The sequence below is a fragment of the Tursiops truncatus genome, chromosome 10 (genome assembly GCF_011762595.2).
Source record: "Tursiops truncatus isolate mTurTru1 chromosome 10, mTurTru1.mat.Y, whole genome shotgun sequence".
NCBI lineage: Eukaryota > Metazoa > Chordata > Mammalia > Artiodactyla > Delphinidae > Tursiops > Tursiops truncatus.
This window is the reverse complement of record NC_047043.1, coordinates 43,006,850-43,023,834: the sequence shown is the minus strand read 5'-3', so window position 1 is coordinate 43,023,834 and position 16,985 is coordinate 43,006,850. Positions and strand designations below refer to the sequence as shown.

General features: G+C 39.4%; 1 protein-coding gene across 30 annotated transcripts in view; it reads left to right on the top strand.

The window, feature by feature from the left end:
• Nucleotides 1-16,985, top strand: part of DST (dystonin) — a 497,752-nt gene that overhangs the window by 314,361 nt on the left and 166,406 nt on the right. For 27 of the 30 annotated variants that reach the window (XM_033864484.2, XM_033864483.2, XM_033864472.2 and 24 more), the window contains 17 exons: nucleotides 513-632; nucleotides 2,728-2,823; nucleotides 3,317-3,444; nucleotides 6,517-6,610; nucleotides 6,903-7,057; nucleotides 8,105-8,567; nucleotides 8,649-8,777; nucleotides 8,931-9,008; nucleotides 9,087-9,248; nucleotides 9,338-9,442; nucleotides 12,074-12,169; nucleotides 13,011-13,136; nucleotides 13,738-13,890; nucleotides 14,079-14,233; nucleotides 14,440-14,566; nucleotides 15,040-15,223; nucleotides 16,156-16,313. In XM_033864484.2, the coding sequence (XP_033720375.1) occupies nucleotides 513-632; nucleotides 2,728-2,823; nucleotides 3,317-3,444; nucleotides 6,517-6,610; nucleotides 6,903-7,057; nucleotides 8,105-8,567; nucleotides 8,649-8,777; nucleotides 8,931-9,008; nucleotides 9,087-9,248; nucleotides 9,338-9,442; nucleotides 12,074-12,169; nucleotides 13,011-13,136; nucleotides 13,738-13,890; nucleotides 14,079-14,233; nucleotides 14,440-14,566; nucleotides 15,040-15,223; nucleotides 16,156-16,313 (2,529 nt within the window). Of the gene's footprint in view, nucleotides 1-512; nucleotides 633-2,727; nucleotides 2,824-3,316; nucleotides 3,445-6,058; nucleotides 6,399-6,516; nucleotides 6,611-6,902; nucleotides 7,058-8,104; nucleotides 8,568-8,648; nucleotides 8,778-8,930; nucleotides 9,009-9,086; nucleotides 9,249-9,337; nucleotides 9,443-12,073; nucleotides 12,170-13,010; nucleotides 13,137-13,737; nucleotides 13,891-14,078; nucleotides 14,234-14,439; nucleotides 14,567-15,039; nucleotides 15,224-16,155; nucleotides 16,314-16,985 lie in introns of those variants that run through there. The other 3 variants (XM_033864481.2, XM_019931452.3, XM_019931451.3) reach the window with 3 other exon arrangements.

The following is a 16,985-nucleotide window of genomic DNA, read 5'->3' as shown; positions in this document are numbered from 1 at the left end:
TGAATCATCCCACATGTACATTTCCTCTAGTTTTCACTCCTGTCTGGTTTCCTATGTATCGCGTAGCTCTTTGACTTTCAGATATAAGGTGGACTTAGAAAGGTTGGCAGAGAGGGCAACTAACCTGGCTTATGCAGGCTATAAGCCTTTTGAGTGCCTTTCTTGAGTACCTGGAAAACACCCCAAATTGATCACAGTGTTCTTTTTTTTCTGCTACATTTCAATGCAGCCTCTGAAGCCTTTGTAACACAGTGCTTCAGGCAGCCTAGATCCCTGGATCAGAGCTGGCACTCCTTAGGCTAGTCTTAGTGGTCAGATGTTGATCGTGTGTTTTTAAGGCTGTTTAAGTGGAAAGGATTGGGACCGGGTGGAAAGGAAGAAAACATGGAGCTGGTCCTCTCCGTCAGGCTTAAAGCCCTGCAAATCCACAGAATGACCTCTGGCCAGATTGTGTTAGACGTGAATGTTACAATCTGCAGATATAGACCTTCTCTGCCATCTTCTCGTTGTAGGATGTTGAAGTCAAATGGATTGAATACCAGAATATGGTCAACTACCTCGTCCAGTGGATCAGACACCATGTGACCACTATGTCCGAGAGAACATTTCCTAATAATCCTGTAGAACTCAAGGTCTGTGTCCCTATAGAAGTTAAGTAGGATTGAGTTTATTATTAAACTTTTAAATAATGCTGAAATGGTTCTGTCATTTCAGAAATTGAAGAAAAATTGCCCTTGGCAAGGTACTAATCATCAGGCAAATTATTTATTCGTCTCCTATTGTACAGAGAAAATGAAAGTCAACATTAATAATTAAAAGATAATAGTGACAACATCTTAAAGAAATTTGTAGTCCCTTTGGTTTGAATTGTTGAGAGTTTTAAGGTTTAATTTGGGAAGGTTTCTGGAAGTGACGTTGCCAGATTCTTTTTGGTGCCTGGGAGATGCCTGGAGACAGCAGATGGCTGGGGCACGAGGGGGGGCGGGAGCTTGTGCAATGCGACCGTGGCAGGGCCTGTGCCTGTGGTCACATCCTGTTAAAAAACAGCCTCAGAGGCTCCTGTGGTACGGCAAGAGGTACATACCGTCTTTCACCATGAGTTCGAAAATACATATCTGACTCCCAGAGTAAATGAGTTCCTGGTTTAGTAGAACATTTACTACTACCTAAGAACCTGGGTCCATCTCTTTGAGCAGAGACATTATAGAAATATTAAAAGATAGTACAGATATAGAAACGTATTGAAGATAAGTTGTCTCATTTTGTACATTGGGATTTGTCATAGCAAAGTAGTGTACTTTATTTCAAGAAATGGGTAATGCGAATATGAACAACAAAGTCTAATTCCTTGAATTGCAGACTTTGTTTTCTGGATCAGACTAGCATTGCAAAAAACGGTCCTAACCCAGGGTGGGCCCTGTTAACGTTAGTAATTGTGTCCATGCGTCTATACGGAACATCTGTGGAATAGCTTTTATTCATGTTGCCACGGGGAACTTGTCCTTGGCGCAAAGTTCCTTGGCGTGTGTCGATGTGATGCTGTTTAAGTTCTCTCTGAAGCTGTTTGTGTGATGTCTCCCTCTGTGGCTGGAACCTCTCCTGGCAGGAAAGCTTTCCTCCCCCTTCTATCAGCATGTCTACTGTGAACAGTGGGTAGCCCATGATGGCATTCCGTGCTTATTCACCTATGGACATCCTGAAATGGTGCATTTTGAGTTTAAACCAATTTTCAGATTTCAAGTTCCATTTATTTCCAGATGGATTCCTTTTGTCCAGACATTTGAGTAAATTCTTGCTGGCTTCTGATTAATACAGATTCTTAAATTATTAAAGAAGTTCGAGTGACTACACAGATTACTGACTGTTGCCTGGGATAGGACGTGATACAGGAAAAAAATATATTGTGGGGAAATACCAAATAATTTTATTAGCCAACAAAACATTAAATGGAATCCTTCAAAGAAATGTGTCTGCCTGAATGTTTGCAGGGACTTGTCTTAAAGCAGCATGAATTAGGATGAAATAATTAGTATACACTTATTAAATGTGGAGATGCTTTATCAACATAATTTTTATAAGGTCCTTGTTAATAAATATAATAAACATATCTAAGAGATTCCCAAGTTAATATCTATAAATTAGATAGAATTTAATTATATGGTTCAAACTTTTATAATAATAGCAGCAACCAATAGCATCTGTCTCGTTTACTTATAAGATCTGCTTAATTTGGCCAATGGGATATTGAAACAAAATTTTAGTCCTATCTATCTGATGAGAATTCTGTTTTCAAGGATAGACCATGAAATAGAGGAGAATACTCCCCACCCCTTTTTATGGGAATTGCATCAGATGATTTTTCCAAAAACTAAAAGCTAAAGCACGGCATTTGGGAAGTGGATCTTTTAAAGTATGTATTTTCTTGTTTGGATAATGAGAGATTGTCAGTAGAGCCATAGTAGATACTGCTGTGGTTTTCACTATCCGGATGGCTGGGTAGCCTATGTTGAATCAGGACTCATAGCCATAATTACACCCTCCTCAGATCCCATACAGCCTGGTTACCGACTGGCTGGGAATCAGCAGCGTCCTTGAGTGTCTGTTTTATAAAGGAATGCCACCGAGGGCACGCGACAGAGTAAATAGCGTTTGAAGTGGTGACATTATGTGATAATGAAAACAGGTCTTTGAAGTTTGGCCCTTCATTTATTTTCCCTTTCTTTTTAGGCACTTTATAATCAGTATTTACAGTTTAAAGAAACAGAAATTCCACCAAAGGAGACAGAAAAATCAAAAATTAAACGCCTGTATAAATTATTAGAGGTAAGCAGAAATTTCCTTTGTATTGTCAAATGTAATATTTTAAAAAAATTTTATTGAAGTATACTTGATTTACAGTGTTGTGTTAATTTCTCTTGTACAGCAAAATGATTCAGTTATACATATGTGTATATTCTTTTTCATATTCTTTTCCATTATGGTTTATCACAGCATAATGAATATAGTTCCCTGTGCTATTATATAGTAGGACCTTGTTTTTTATCCATCCTATATATAATAGTTTGTGTCTGCTAACCCCAAACTCCCAATCCATCCCTCCCTCACCCCTCTTCCCCCTTGGCAACCACAAGTCTGTTCTCTGTGTCTGTGAGTCTGTTTCTATTCCATAAAGTTCATTTGTGTCATATTTTAGATTCTACATATAAGTGGTATCATAAGGTATCCAATGTTATCTTTAATAATATACCTTGATGTAAGAAACATAATTTTTTACGTCTTTGCTTCACATTAACTTTTTTGTTGTTGTTTTCTCTAGATTTGGATAGAATTTGGACGCATCAAACTCCTTCAAGGTTATCATCCCAATGACATAGAAAAGGAGTGGGGAAAGCTCATCATTGCCATGCTTGAGAGGGAGAAGGCTCTTCGTCCCGAAGTGGAAAGGTGAGTGGGGATGGCCTCTGCCCTGGGTGTCCAGTGGGAGGGGTCAGCCTGTGTCATGGAAAGAACTTAAGCTTTGGAGACCAACATTTACCTTTTTCATTCACTTGGCTGTGTGACCTTGAATAAGTCACTTAGCCTTTCTGATTCTCCATTTTCTTATCTAGAAACTCTTCCAGGAGGTTTGAGGAGGGATCGGTGAAGTAGTGTTTGAAGAGGGCCTAGGTTGGTGTGTGAAATCTCATCTCGTACGATGGTTACGGTTTTAAAGCCAATCAGGATGACCCATGAGAATTTCTCCAACTGACTTTAAAGTTGCCAGGGCCTGGATCCAGAAGTTCATCCATACATAACATAGACTAACCATGAACTTATCTTGTTTCTTGTTGTATTTGTGGCTACGGCCCTCTTTCTACGGGGCAGTGAACCCTCTATTTGAAGGGCAGTGAGGCCGCTTCTAGAGAACACTTAGTAAATGCTAGCTTAAGTTCCCTCTCTGCTTTTTTGCCCTGAAAACATCACTGACCTTCATCCTTTCTCTCCCGCTACACCCAGCTGCCGGGGAAGGTCCTGCTTGGTCTTCAGGACACATTTGTTGGATGGATGTGTCTCTGGGGTAGTCCTTACATCCCAGCCTGACTTGTGGTGTGTGGGGCTTGTGTGGCCTGAGTCCATAGGGCTGGCCTTACAGCCTGGGGACCGGTGGCCAGGCCAGGCATCGCCCTCAGGCCCGACTGGCCCCACGCCGCCTCACTTCTGCAGTGCGGTCACGCCGTCTGCCTCTCAGGAGCTCTGACTTGCCAAGGTCCCAGCCTCCCCCATTTATGAGATCTCTGCACTGTCTGATCCTTTGGCTGGGAAGTCTGTTTCATCCCCTCTTCACTCCTCGTCTTTCTCAGATCTCGGCTTCAATGTAATTTCCTCCAGAAACTTTCCACAGTCTCCCAGGTTGGTTCAGACGTCTTGGTGATAACCCTCCTGTTTATATGGATTGCTCCTTCATAGCCGTCATCTCCGTTGTAATTTTGTATTTGTGTCTGTGATTGGTTAAGGGCTGCCCATTTTACAGTTGTGAGCTCTAGTAACGTGGAGACAGATTCCTGTTTTTGTAGTTCCTCGTGTCGCCAACACTTAACACCCTGCCTGCTATCAGTATCCTGATGCTCTCTGCGCCTCCTCGTAACTTCCACATGGAAGAAATATGAACTAATGTGTTGAAGATACAGGGGCAGGTCTAACTTGTCAGGCCTTTATTAAATCACTGATGACACTGTTGTTAAAGCAGCATATTCTGTCTACATAACTAGATCATTAGAACCAGAACAAGCTCGAAATACCCAGGATGAACCTTTTATGGAGGAGATAATTCTGGGTGGTTCAGATGGGATGCTCAGCCTCTCATCGGAAAGAGTAGAAAAGGATGCCACAGAAAGAGTACGCAGTAGATTTTAGTCGACAGAATAGCAGCTGGATTTTAATATATGTTAATGAAAGAATGCTATGGTTAAGAGTTCGAGGTCTAGGAGCCAGTCAATCCTGGATGAATTATTAGCTCAGTGTACAAGCCCTGTAATCTTAGATTCAGTAACCTCTCTAAGCTTCAGTTTCTTCCTTTGTAAACAGGATGTAATAGGACCTACTGCATTTGGTGGTTCTGAGTGTGTCTGTAAAATGATTAGTTAATTTCCTGGCATGTAACAATTGCTTCAGAAATGTTAGGTGCTGGCTGCTATTACTATTTGTGCTTTTCTTTTTACTAACTATATCTGACATGGCACTCTCAAATTTCCTTTTCTTGCCTTGTGAAAAGAACAGTATCTACCTCTAGGTGGAGAAGCAACAGTTTGGCCTTGCAGTGTTAGGGACAGGAAAATATTTAGGAGCTTGGCTGATTCAATGCCTTCATTTTTCTTGATGCAACAAGTTTTTTTTTGGCATTAACTCTGTATTGCAAAATAATAGCTGTGCAGCGTGGGAGTGTGTAAAAAACAGATGCGAAAGAGCCAATGATCTTAGGCCAGGTAATAACCTATAGGAAGGAAAAATAAGCACAGACAAATTAAATTTGCAAGCATTGCACTGATATTCTTCTTAGCACTTTGGCTTTTAAAAATGTAAAGTAACGTCAGTACGATTAGACCTAACATTCCTGGGAGCTCATCCTATAAAGAAAGGTAAACGGACAATTTTCCATTAATTTAACCTAATCAACAAACACCGTGGTGGTTAAAAAGGAAAAGTACTTTGCTTCTCCTCAAACTCATTTGTTTATAGGTGCTTGTAAGTATCAGTTTTTAACCCTGTGTTGTTCAGTACAGACCTGGCCTTTTCCAAAAAGCTGTGATCAGGATCTGATTGACTCTTTGTGTTCTTTTAGCTGACGATTTGCCGGAATAACCTTTTCTAATCGTACCTGGGCTCCTGGGAGGCATCACAGTTGTTTTTGAGGCAGTTGCAAATGGATGACTCTTGGTGAAAATATTTGGCAAGTCTTCTCCAGTGACGCCCCAGTCAGCCTGCCTTGTCCATACTTGTAGGGCTTTAGTGCAGGCTACAAAAGGCAGACCTCAGCTAGTAAACCCATGGCTCTAGGCGAGATTCTTCTGAATAGCTATCAGTGTATTATTTGCTGTGTGTTGAATATGCACGTTGGAGCATATTTAAGGAGCCATTAAAAGCTGTACCATTCAGCCGCCACTCTTCACTGTTAGAAGTAGCGCTTTTTGTAGACCTTCTACTTTTGAGTCTACTTTTAATGGTGGAAGAAAGAACATCATTGCAAGGATAAGAATGCACAGCAGTAGTTACAGTTACCGTAGCAGTGATTCTGTGTTTAGTAACACGACTAGCACACGAACCAATCTTGATTCAAATGAAAATTTCCTCTCAGTTCATTGTGGTCCAACGCTGATCAATTCCTGCATTAGCTTTGGCAATGAATCCTTTGATGGACACAGGTATGGAGTCATTGGTGTGGGATTGTGTTTTTTCTTTTGGTGGGCTGCATTTTTCAGGGATGGCCAACTCTATGACTTTAGAGGGAGAGGCTTTATTTTATCTCGTTCCTTCTTTTAGATTGGACATGTTGCAGCAGATTGCCAGCCGAGTTCAGAGGGGCAGTGTCATTTGTGAAGACAAACTGATGCTTGCTCGAAACGCTCTCCAGTCTGTAAGTTCATTTCAGGAGCTGGTGGGATTGCAGTAGGTGGGTCAGTGTGTTCGGATGAACTAAAACTTTGCATAACGTTGGGTAGATTGGTCTACTGAAACAAAGTTTGTTAAAGATTATGATTACTTTGCTTTCTTGAGGGAAAACATGTTTTTGAAGCAAAAGGGAAAACAGAGAAAATCCAAGTAGCTTCTGTTCTAATACTTCGAGTTTTATATTTGAGGCTAGTTTTGAAACTTGTTTAATTAATTAATTAATGTAGAATTAATATTGAGTTCTTTTAAAAATACAGGATTCTAAAAGATTAGAATCCGGGGTGCAGTTTCAGAATGAAGCAGAAATTGCCGGGTATGTCCTTGAATGTGAGAACCTTTTACGCCAGCATGTAATTGATGTACAGATTCTTATTGATGGAAAATACTACCAGGCAGACCAGTTGGTACAGAGGTAAGAGTGCTTGTTGGTCAGCCCTGTCCTTCTGGGTGACTGTTTCATGGCACCTGCATTAAGAATTTAGAGTGTGACAATTTTATGAAATATTTCTTAAGCTCTTTTTTGTTGAAAATGTGTGTCATGTTAATTCTGTCATAGTTGGGTGTGTTTAGTAGGTTTTGTTCTTCAAAGGTAAGTAATAGAAAAAATTTTATGATACATATAATATTTAACTCTGTAGTAACTAACATACAGTTGAAATATTCATGTGTGATATTTGAAAAAGGGACAGTATGTGAAAATTATCTTTTAAGTCAGCATTTCAGTTTTCTGTTTATCTTATCATGAAAATGTTCCTAATAAAGTATTGGAAGAAATATATGTGCATAAACATCTGTATCTCTGAGAAGTAGGTTTGGGAGTAGGGATGGAACCTTTCAGGTTGAATACTATATATATTATATATGTAAATATCTAAATACATGAGATATATAAAGCAAAAATTATAAATGATGCTTTGACCCAGTAAGTCCACTTTTAGGAATCTATAGTAATTCTAAATATAGAAAATATCTAAATAAATATAGGGAAAAAAGCCTTTGTTCATGTCAGAAATATTTTATAGTAACAAAAATTTGGAATCCTACATGTCAAATAGTAGGAGAATGATCATATTATAGTGTAGTAATTGTGTTCATTATAAAATATAGTTATAAAAATCGTGATAATATGCAGAGTACTTATAGTACAATATTCAGTGAAAAAAATTGTGATGCAAACTTTTATCAATGTGATTACAATGACATTTTAAAATAGACTTTATTTATTTGAGCAGTTTAGGTCTATAGAAAAATTGAGTGGAAAGTCCAGAGTTCCCATATCCCCCCTCAAAGCCCCTTCTCCTGTTAGTAACGTCTTGCACTAGTGTGATGCATTTGTTACAGCTGATGAGCCAATATTGGTATGTTATTGTTAATTAAAGTCCCTAGTTTACATTAAAGTTCACTCTTTGAGAAAAATGCCTCTTATATTATAGCTTATCCCTTTTGATTTTCTTTTCAGGGTTGCAAAACTGCGCGATGACATCCTGGCCTTAAGGAATGAATGTTCCTCAGTGTACAGCAAAGGCCGCGTGCTGACAGCGGAGCAGACGAAGCTCATGATATCAGGAATCAGTCAGAGTTTAAACTCAGGGTTTGCACAGACCTTAAATGCCAGTCTGAACTCAGGGCTGACCCAGGGTCTAACGCCTTCCCTGACCCCATCCAGCGTGACCTCAGGCCTGTCATCAGGGCTGACTTCTCGCCTGACCCCATCTGTCACTCCTGCATATACACCTGGCTTCCCATCAGGATTAGTTCCAAATTTCAGCTCAGGAGTGGAGACAAATTCCCTGCAAACTCTGAAGCTGATGCAGATCCGAAAGCCCCTTCTCAAGTCGTCTCTACTGGATCAGAATTTAACAGAAGAGGAAATCAACATGAAATTTGTTCAGGATCTTTTGAATTGGGTTGATGAGATGCAGGTAAAAATATTTACTTTACCTGAATTTCAGGCTTTATTGCTACCAGTTTCTTTTTCAAACCTTATATCTTTCTATTTAAAGGTGCAGCTGGACCGCACTGAATGGGGATCAGATTTGCCAAGTGTTGAAAGCCATTTAGAAAATCATAAAAATGTTCACCAAGCTATTGAAGAATTTGAATCTAGCCTCAAAGAAGCTAAGATCAGTGAGGTATGTGCATTTGAAATCTGTATGTATTTCATCCCAGCTTCTGTTCTCCTCTTTCTATAAAAACCCTGTTGCAACAGGGTAAACGATACATTGCTTGTGAATCAGAATTCCTTAAGATTCCTAACCTTGCCATCTTTTTATCCCATGTTATAGATCCAGATGACGGCACCTCTTAAACTAACTTATGCAGAAAAGTTGCACAGATTAGAAAATCAGTATGCAAAACTCTTGGTAAGTTTTTTTAACTTCCTGTTCCCTTTACCTCTATGTGGCAAAGACACGATTCTTACAATGATTCTCCTTGTAAAGAACACATCCAGGAATCAGGAACGGCACCTTGATACACTCCACAATTTTGTAACTCGTGCAACTAATGAGCTTATTTGGTTGAATGAAAAAGAAGAGGGGGAAGTTGCTTATGACTGGAGTGAAAGAAATACCAACATAGCCCGGAAAAAAGATTACCACGCTGTGAGTATGACTTCTGTAACTAGATGTTAAAAATGCATTTCAGGTTTTATCATTTTCTAACATATTTCTTGCTTGTTTCTTTAAATTAGGAATTAATGAGAGAACTTGATCAAAAGGAAGAAAATATTAAATCAGTTCAGGAGATAGCAGAGCAGCTGCTTCTGGAAAATCACCCAGCCCGATTAACCATTGAGGTAAGTCAGAAAGTGTAATAGTCACAGTGGAATACAGACATTTGATTATTACCCTTCAGATTCTTCTATTGTTGATAAATTGAAAAATGCAAACTATCAAACTTCTATTATAACCTGAATCAAAAAGAATGTTTCTGACAGATCATACTGATTTGCCTTCAGTTCTGCTGAAGTGTGTCACCCACTCATCACTTCCAATAAAGGTACTTTGTCAACCCCTGTGGCCAAAGAGATGTAGTACAGTAACTGTAAAGGATCTTGTCTTGACAGGCTTTGAGGTTGATATTTCTTCCTAACCATATGACACTGCCCCAGCGATGTAACCTTACTCGGTCCCATTCACTTACCTAAAATGGGGGAAATTGCTTCTAACCCATAGAGTTGTGTGAGAAGAAGAAGAATGTACTCTTACTATTTAGTTCAGTTCTTGGTACACAGTAGGTTTTCAAGAAGTACTAGTTATTATTTAATTTACTAATTGTATTCATGATCCGGTTTTGTGAGGTGTTTCCTCAGGGTGTAACACACACATTTCAGACCCAGAAGGGGAGGGTTGACCTAGGGTTTATCAGGCTGCCTGTGGGGTGGTGGGGGGTGGGGTGTGTTTACTTTTGGGGCCTGATATCTACTGGTTAGAGTTAGTGACTGTCTGAATGTGCAGGGGGTGATGTAAGAGGGCGAGAAGCATGTAACATGGACAGATGTGGTGTATTTCCAGAGGAAGAAAAATGAAGCTATGCTTAACAATGGGACACGCAATTGAAGAAAGGAATCTGAGAGTCTTTGTTCACTGAAATAAGTCTTCGTGACACAAAAGGTTCATAAAATTCTAGGCCTCACTTGGTGCTCTTGGGAATATTATAGGTGACCTTCTTTCATATAAAAATGTGGTTTTCATCCCCAGGAAATGCTGCATAGGAATGTTAAAGACACAGAAGGTAGGGTGGCACCAGGGAAAGGAAATTAGAATCATGAAGGGTCTGGATATACTTTTCTATGATGATCAACTAAAAGTGGGATAGATATTCTTTGGAGTAGAGGCATGAAAGCTGTTAGGAAATACGATTGTAGGTTGAGAATTTTGATGGGAATGGAAAATGTGGATGTGAACCTGATTACTTTTAGGTAGAGCTGTTAGTCTAATTAACTGAAAGTCTGGAACAATAAAATTAAGCCGTAGTTGTCCTTACGATTCCATGGGCCCATCCAATGTCTTGTGGGCAATGGATAATAGTTAATTATTAACTCTTTTATAGTTTATGTGAAAAAGAAACTAATAATCTGACCATGCATGATGTATCTTTTATAGCCAATTTACTCAAGTAGCTTAATTGGAGGGAGCAGGTAATGTGATCCAGATGTGTTGCCAGATTTCCAGTGCTGCCTTATGCATTCCACCCAAAAAGCTGCCTGGACAGAGCTCAGCAGGAGTGTTTTTTCCAGGAGGAAGGACAGGCTTACATAAGACAGTCATTAGAGCATCAAGGGCGCCCTCTTCCGGAAGCCAGTGAACTGAACCTTAAATATGAAAGGGTGTTTCTTGCATATTTTCTAGTAAGTAGGTGTCTTTTCTACAATATTTTTGCTCTCAGGAAAGAGACACCAAGTGGTAAATAAATATTCAAGTAAAAACGTATGAAATAAAAATTCCTAGTATTATCTTTTCTATTTTTAAATTTTTGGCCGTGTTGGGGTCTTCGTTGCCGCATGTCGGGTTTCTCTAGTTGCAGTGAGCGGGGGCTAGTCTTCGTTGCGGTGTGCGGGCTTCTCATTGCGGTGGCTTCTCTTGTTGCCGAGCACGGGCTCCAGGCACGTGGGCTTCAATAGTTGTGGCACGTGGGCTCAGTAGTTGTGGCTCATAGGCTTAAGTTGCTCCGCAGTATGTGGGATCTTCCCCGACCAGGGCTCGTACCCGTGTCTGCTGCATTGGTAGGCAGATTCTTAACCACTGTGCCACCAGGGAAGTCCCCCTAGTATTATCTTGAATGTAATTCCAGAATTACACTAATAAGGGATTGCTTATGCCCTTTTCCACCCTCCCCAAACAGTCCCAGTAAAAACAAACAAATAAATCACCCCCACCCCTGCCAAGAGCTTCCAGACTAGTTTTGGAAGCAAAGACAGAGAAAACTACAGACCATGTATTTTTGTGTCAGGAGGGGTATTTTATGATCCAGTAATAGAAAAATTCAGAAAAAAGAAAGATGGAGGAAAATGTCATGAAAGAGGCATATCTGAAGATGCCATACAGGCAAGTGTTGGCAGGTGGAGGGTTGGTTTTCTAAAAAGCTGGGATAGCTTGCATCCATTTCTAATATTAAAGAGGTTTTCATGGACAAACAGCCAGAGCTAGCTTTTTCCATATATTTTAAGAAAAAAATGTCAAGAAGCTAAAAATTTGAAAGAAAGTGACTGGACTGATTGAAAAATTTATATTTAAACTTTTAGGGCTGGCTTTGTACAACTGGAAACTCATAGTTTAGAGGGACATTTGACTACCCCGATTTTTCAAGTCTTACTCTGTTAAAGAATTCTTATCATCTATGTAGACACTAGAGTTTTTTATGCTTGAGAAGTAAGTCGTGTGTCTTACTGTCCAGACGGCAACAGTGGCTATGTTTTACCTGTCAGGCCTACCGAGCGGCGATGCAGACGCAGTGGAGCTGGATCCTGCAGCTCTGCCAGTGCGTAGAGAAGCACATAAAGGATAACAGCGCTTATTTCGAGGTATGGAGGCAGAATCACCATGTCGATCGATGGTATTGCAATTTTGGCTGAGTTACAGAAAACATTTCCATAATGTACTGTTAAGATGCATGTATGTAGTGTTCAGGGGAAAGAAACCAAAATGTTTTCTTTGTAGGGTATAGGGATATATGTTCTTCAGGGTAAATGGAAGCATTCTAGTAAGGAAGAAATACTTTAAAAATGCTTAAAATGTCAGAAAATCTTAATTTTGTCCATGCTTCTCTTATTAAGGAACTATTTCATTACAGAGAGCTTTCTTTCTGTTCTTCAGAAATTTTAAAATATTCTTGGAATTTCACCCCTGATTAACAGTTGTTTGGACCCTAAAGTGAAATAGAAGCTCAGTCAAAATAATATCGAACCAAAACCACAGTATACAGAGAAACTTTGTTATATATATATGTATATATTATTTTTCATGTTCTTTTCCATTTTGGTTTATCACAGGATATTGGATATAGTTTTCTGTGCTATACAGTAGGACTTTGTTGTTTATCCATCCTACATATACCAGTTTGCATCTTCTAATCCTAAACTTGCAATCCATCCATCCCCCCCCCCACCTTCCCTCCCCCTTGGCAGCCACCAGTCTGATCTCTATAGACATAAACTTTGGATGGACAGTTAGAATTCATTCATCATCATCCAAGTTCAAGAATTGGTGTTTGGTTAAAGGAATGATTTTGGCTAAGTTGTCTTGTGATCATATTCTGTTCCCATGTAGGAGGGGTCCACACAGGGCTCTGGTACTCGAAACTGACAACTCTGGGCTTTGCTGACATTACGTACACTTTAACTGCCAGTTTTCATCTTTCCTTAGTTTTTCAATGATGCCAAAGAAGCCACGGATTACTTGAGGAATCTAAAAGACGCCATTCAGCGGAAGTACAGCTGTGACAGGTCCAGCAGCATTCACAAGCTGGAGGACCTCGTTCAGGAATCAATGGTATGAACAGGAAAACCTGCAAGTTTCATCAGTGATGTATAGTGAGGACTAGATTAGTGCTTTATTATATTTTCTATGTGCAGAACTTCATGTTTCATTGGTACTCTTGATATTTCTGCCTCAATCAAGCATTTAAACATTCAGTTTTAGTGTTTTTTGGTAACAAATACAACAAAAGTGTTTTTCATGTGATTGCCTGAATATTTTAAAATGCTTTCACTGTGTTGTGTGTGTCTGTGTTTAGTCATTCATTCCATAAATACTTGTTAGCATTTCTGTATCCCAGACACTATTTTAGGTGCTGGGGATAGAACAGTGAACAAAACAGACAAGAATCCTGCTTATATGCCGGGGATGGGGCTCAATAAACATGATAAATTAGTAAATATACATAGTATGTTAGATAGTGGTAAATGCGAAGGAGGAAAGAAACAACCAAACAAAACAAGGGAAGAGAGATGTCAGCGGGGGTGGGGAGGGATTGAAAGCTTAGACCAGGTGGTCAAGGAAGATTCTTCTGGAGAAGTTCGTTTAGGCAAAGCCCTAAAAGAACAGAGTGCACACGTTTTTACTTTTAAAATCCATCTGATTTATTCCCTAGGAAGAGAAAGAAGAGCTTTTGCAGTATAAAAGCACAGTCGCAAGCCTGATGGGGAGAGCAAAAACAATCATTCAGCTGAAGCCAAGAAATCCTGACTGTCCACTCAAAACTTCTATTCCGATCAAAGCCATCTGTGACTACAGACAAATTGAGGTACTTTAACTCCTAGAAACAGACCGGATTCTGGCATTGTTCATATATTTAAAAAATGAGGTCATATTGCTCATTAGTGGTAAAGTTTTCCACCTCAAAAATACAAAAAAAATCCCAAGATTGGATGTGGAAAAAGATGAGTACCACAGTGACCTCATCTTGTTATTCTGTTCTTCTTTTAAAACCAGATAACCATTTTCAAAGATGATGAATGTGTTTTGGCGAACAACTCTCATCGTGCTAAGTGGAAGGTCATCAGCCCCACTGGGAACGAAGCCATGGTCCCGTCTGTGTGCTTCAGTGTCCCTCCTCCAAATAAAGAGGCGGTCGACTTTGCAAACAGGTTTGTGCACACTAACTCCAGATGTAGGCCTGGCTGTGGAATTCTCTGAAGGTTAAAGAAACAATCAGTGCTTTGACAAGGCTCATAGGATCAGGAGGACCTAGAACTAGGAAACCTAGTATATGTCACAAACACAAAGAAAAATTGTAGCATGTGTTCAGAGGGAGTGGAAAGGCTGAATCTGAGTTTTCTTTCGTATATTTCAGAATTGAGCAGCAGTATCAGAACGTCCTGACCCTTTGGCATGAGTCTCACATAAACATGAAGAGTGTGGTCTCCTGGCACTATCTCGTCAATGAAATTGACAGAATCCGAGCTAGCAATGTGGCTTCAGTAAGTATAAATCTGCACATCCACCTAACCTGTCCAAAGATTTGGGCCCCTTGTCTCGAGGGGTGGGTTTTGTATTTTCTCTGAGGTAAGATGGAGTCGAGCAGATCCATGATAATAGTCATTCATTCAATGAATATCTGTCCTATGTCTGCTGTATACGAGGCATCTTCTAAGGACTGGGGAATCTGGAAATCCCATACTTCATTCAGGGCTTACATTTTCATTGGGAGACATGGATGGTATAGTGTTTGGGCATATAGAGATGGGTGTAGTTTGATTTCATTTATTAAATTTTATAGTCTTGTTTTTTCTTATCTTTTAAAACCTAAGATTGTAAATGAAGAAAAAATTAATTTCCAGTGGTTTTCTATTTATGACTATTAACATAAACTCATGTCCCATGAGACCCACTTGAGATCTGTCCTTTTGAAATTTTACTCTTAGTTCTATAATGGATCACTGGTCTTCTTTAGATAAAGACAATGTTACCTGGTGAACATCAGCAAGTTCTGAGTAATCTACAGTCTCGTTTTGAAGATTTTCTCGAAGATAGCCAGGAATCCCAAATATTTTCAGGTTCAGATATAACACAACTGGAAAAGGAGGTTAATGTGTGTAAGCAGTATTATCAAGAACTTCTTAAATCTGCAGAAAGAGGTAAAGCATGGGAATCCTTGCCTTTTTTTCTCCATGGGTGTTTAGTCCAGGCTATTTTCTGCTATCAATGGGAATCTCAGTCTTAGGTATATTTTGTCAATCCACCTGTAATAGGTAGAAGCAATGATTGGAACATTAAATGCCTGTTTGAGGTAGGAAGATTCAAGGAGGGATTCAGTTATTTCCAAATGATGAATTAATAAAAAGATGTCAACCAAGTCGTATGACAATGAATTCTTAGTGTATCTACTTTTAAACATTTTCACTGTTTTGCAATGTAATGTTCAGAGTGATGATCTTTTAGTTTCAGAAAAGTTTCAATTATTTTTCCGTATACCAAACTTGGATTTTTTTTAAGACTTTTTCTTAGAGGAGTTTTAGATTCGCAGCAAAACTGAGAGCAAAGGGCAGAGATTTCCTATAACCAAACCTGAACTTTATACAGGGGTTGAAGGAAAAGATTTTGTCTTGTTAACTTTTGTTAAATATAAATTTTATTCCAAACACTTGATATAACTTAGAGACCAAAAAAACTTAGTAGTAATACTCTATTTAAAAAATTTTTAAACATTAACATAATCTTTACCTTTCATTGTAAAGGATTTAATTTAGTTTTTATTACTAATCTGCTACTAACATAATTCACATTTTTGTGAACACAAAACAGAGCAATATATTACTTTCCTTAGACATCATAAATCAGATATTGGTACTTTAAGTGGTGTTGGGGAAATTTTATTAAATCTTCATAAATTGTAATGTCCACGATTTCAAGATTTATATCCTTGGGGTGGATTTGTGGTGATAACTGGTAACATTAGTTTGACTAGCTGTGTTTTAGTAGTAGTAAAACTGCCGTGTTAAATCATGAACGAGAACATCCAAAAGATAGAAAATGAGGTATTTTCTAAACATTACATTTGTTTTCACAGAGGAGCAAGAGGAATCAGCTTATAATCTCTACATCTCTGAAGTCCGAAACCTCAGGCTTCGGCTTGAGAGCTGTGAAGACCGTCTCATCAGACAGATCCGCACCCCCCTGGAGAGAGACGACCTTCACGAAAGCGTGTTCAGAATCTCAGAGCAGGAGGTAAGGCTGAGAAGCGCGTGGGGACAAGATTAGCACAGATTACTGTCTTAATGACCTTTACTGTCGACTCTGCGACCTCTCACACGCTCCCTTTGCCAGGGGTCACTTGGTGAGGTCTGCCTATGTACTTAACGCTGATGGCAGACGAGGATTCTGTAATGCAGTTCTCTCTCTCACTTGGGTAAACACAGGAACACGTGCTTTCTCACCCATTTATGTGGAGGCTGCGAGGGCTTCTCACAGTTTCTCACCTGCTCGATGCGCAAGCGCTGAATTAGATGTTTGGGCCCGAGGAGATGGACAGTGAGGGAATGATTGATTATGAAACTTGACTGCTTTGGCTTCATTTCTTTGATAAAGTAAAAGTAAAGAGTATGTAAATGTCTTGCAACTAGAGATGATCATACTAAGTGAAGTAAATCAGAAAAAGACAAATACCGTATGTTATCACTTATATGTGGAATCTAAAATACGACACAAATGAACATATCTACAAAACAGAACCAGACTCACAGACATAGAGAACAGACTTGTCGTTGCCAAAGGGAAGGGGGGTGGGGGAGGGAAATACTGGGAGTTTGGGAGTAGCAGATGCAAGCTATTATATATAGAATGGATAAACAATAAGGTCCTACTGTATAGCACAGGGAACTATATTCAATATCCTGTGAT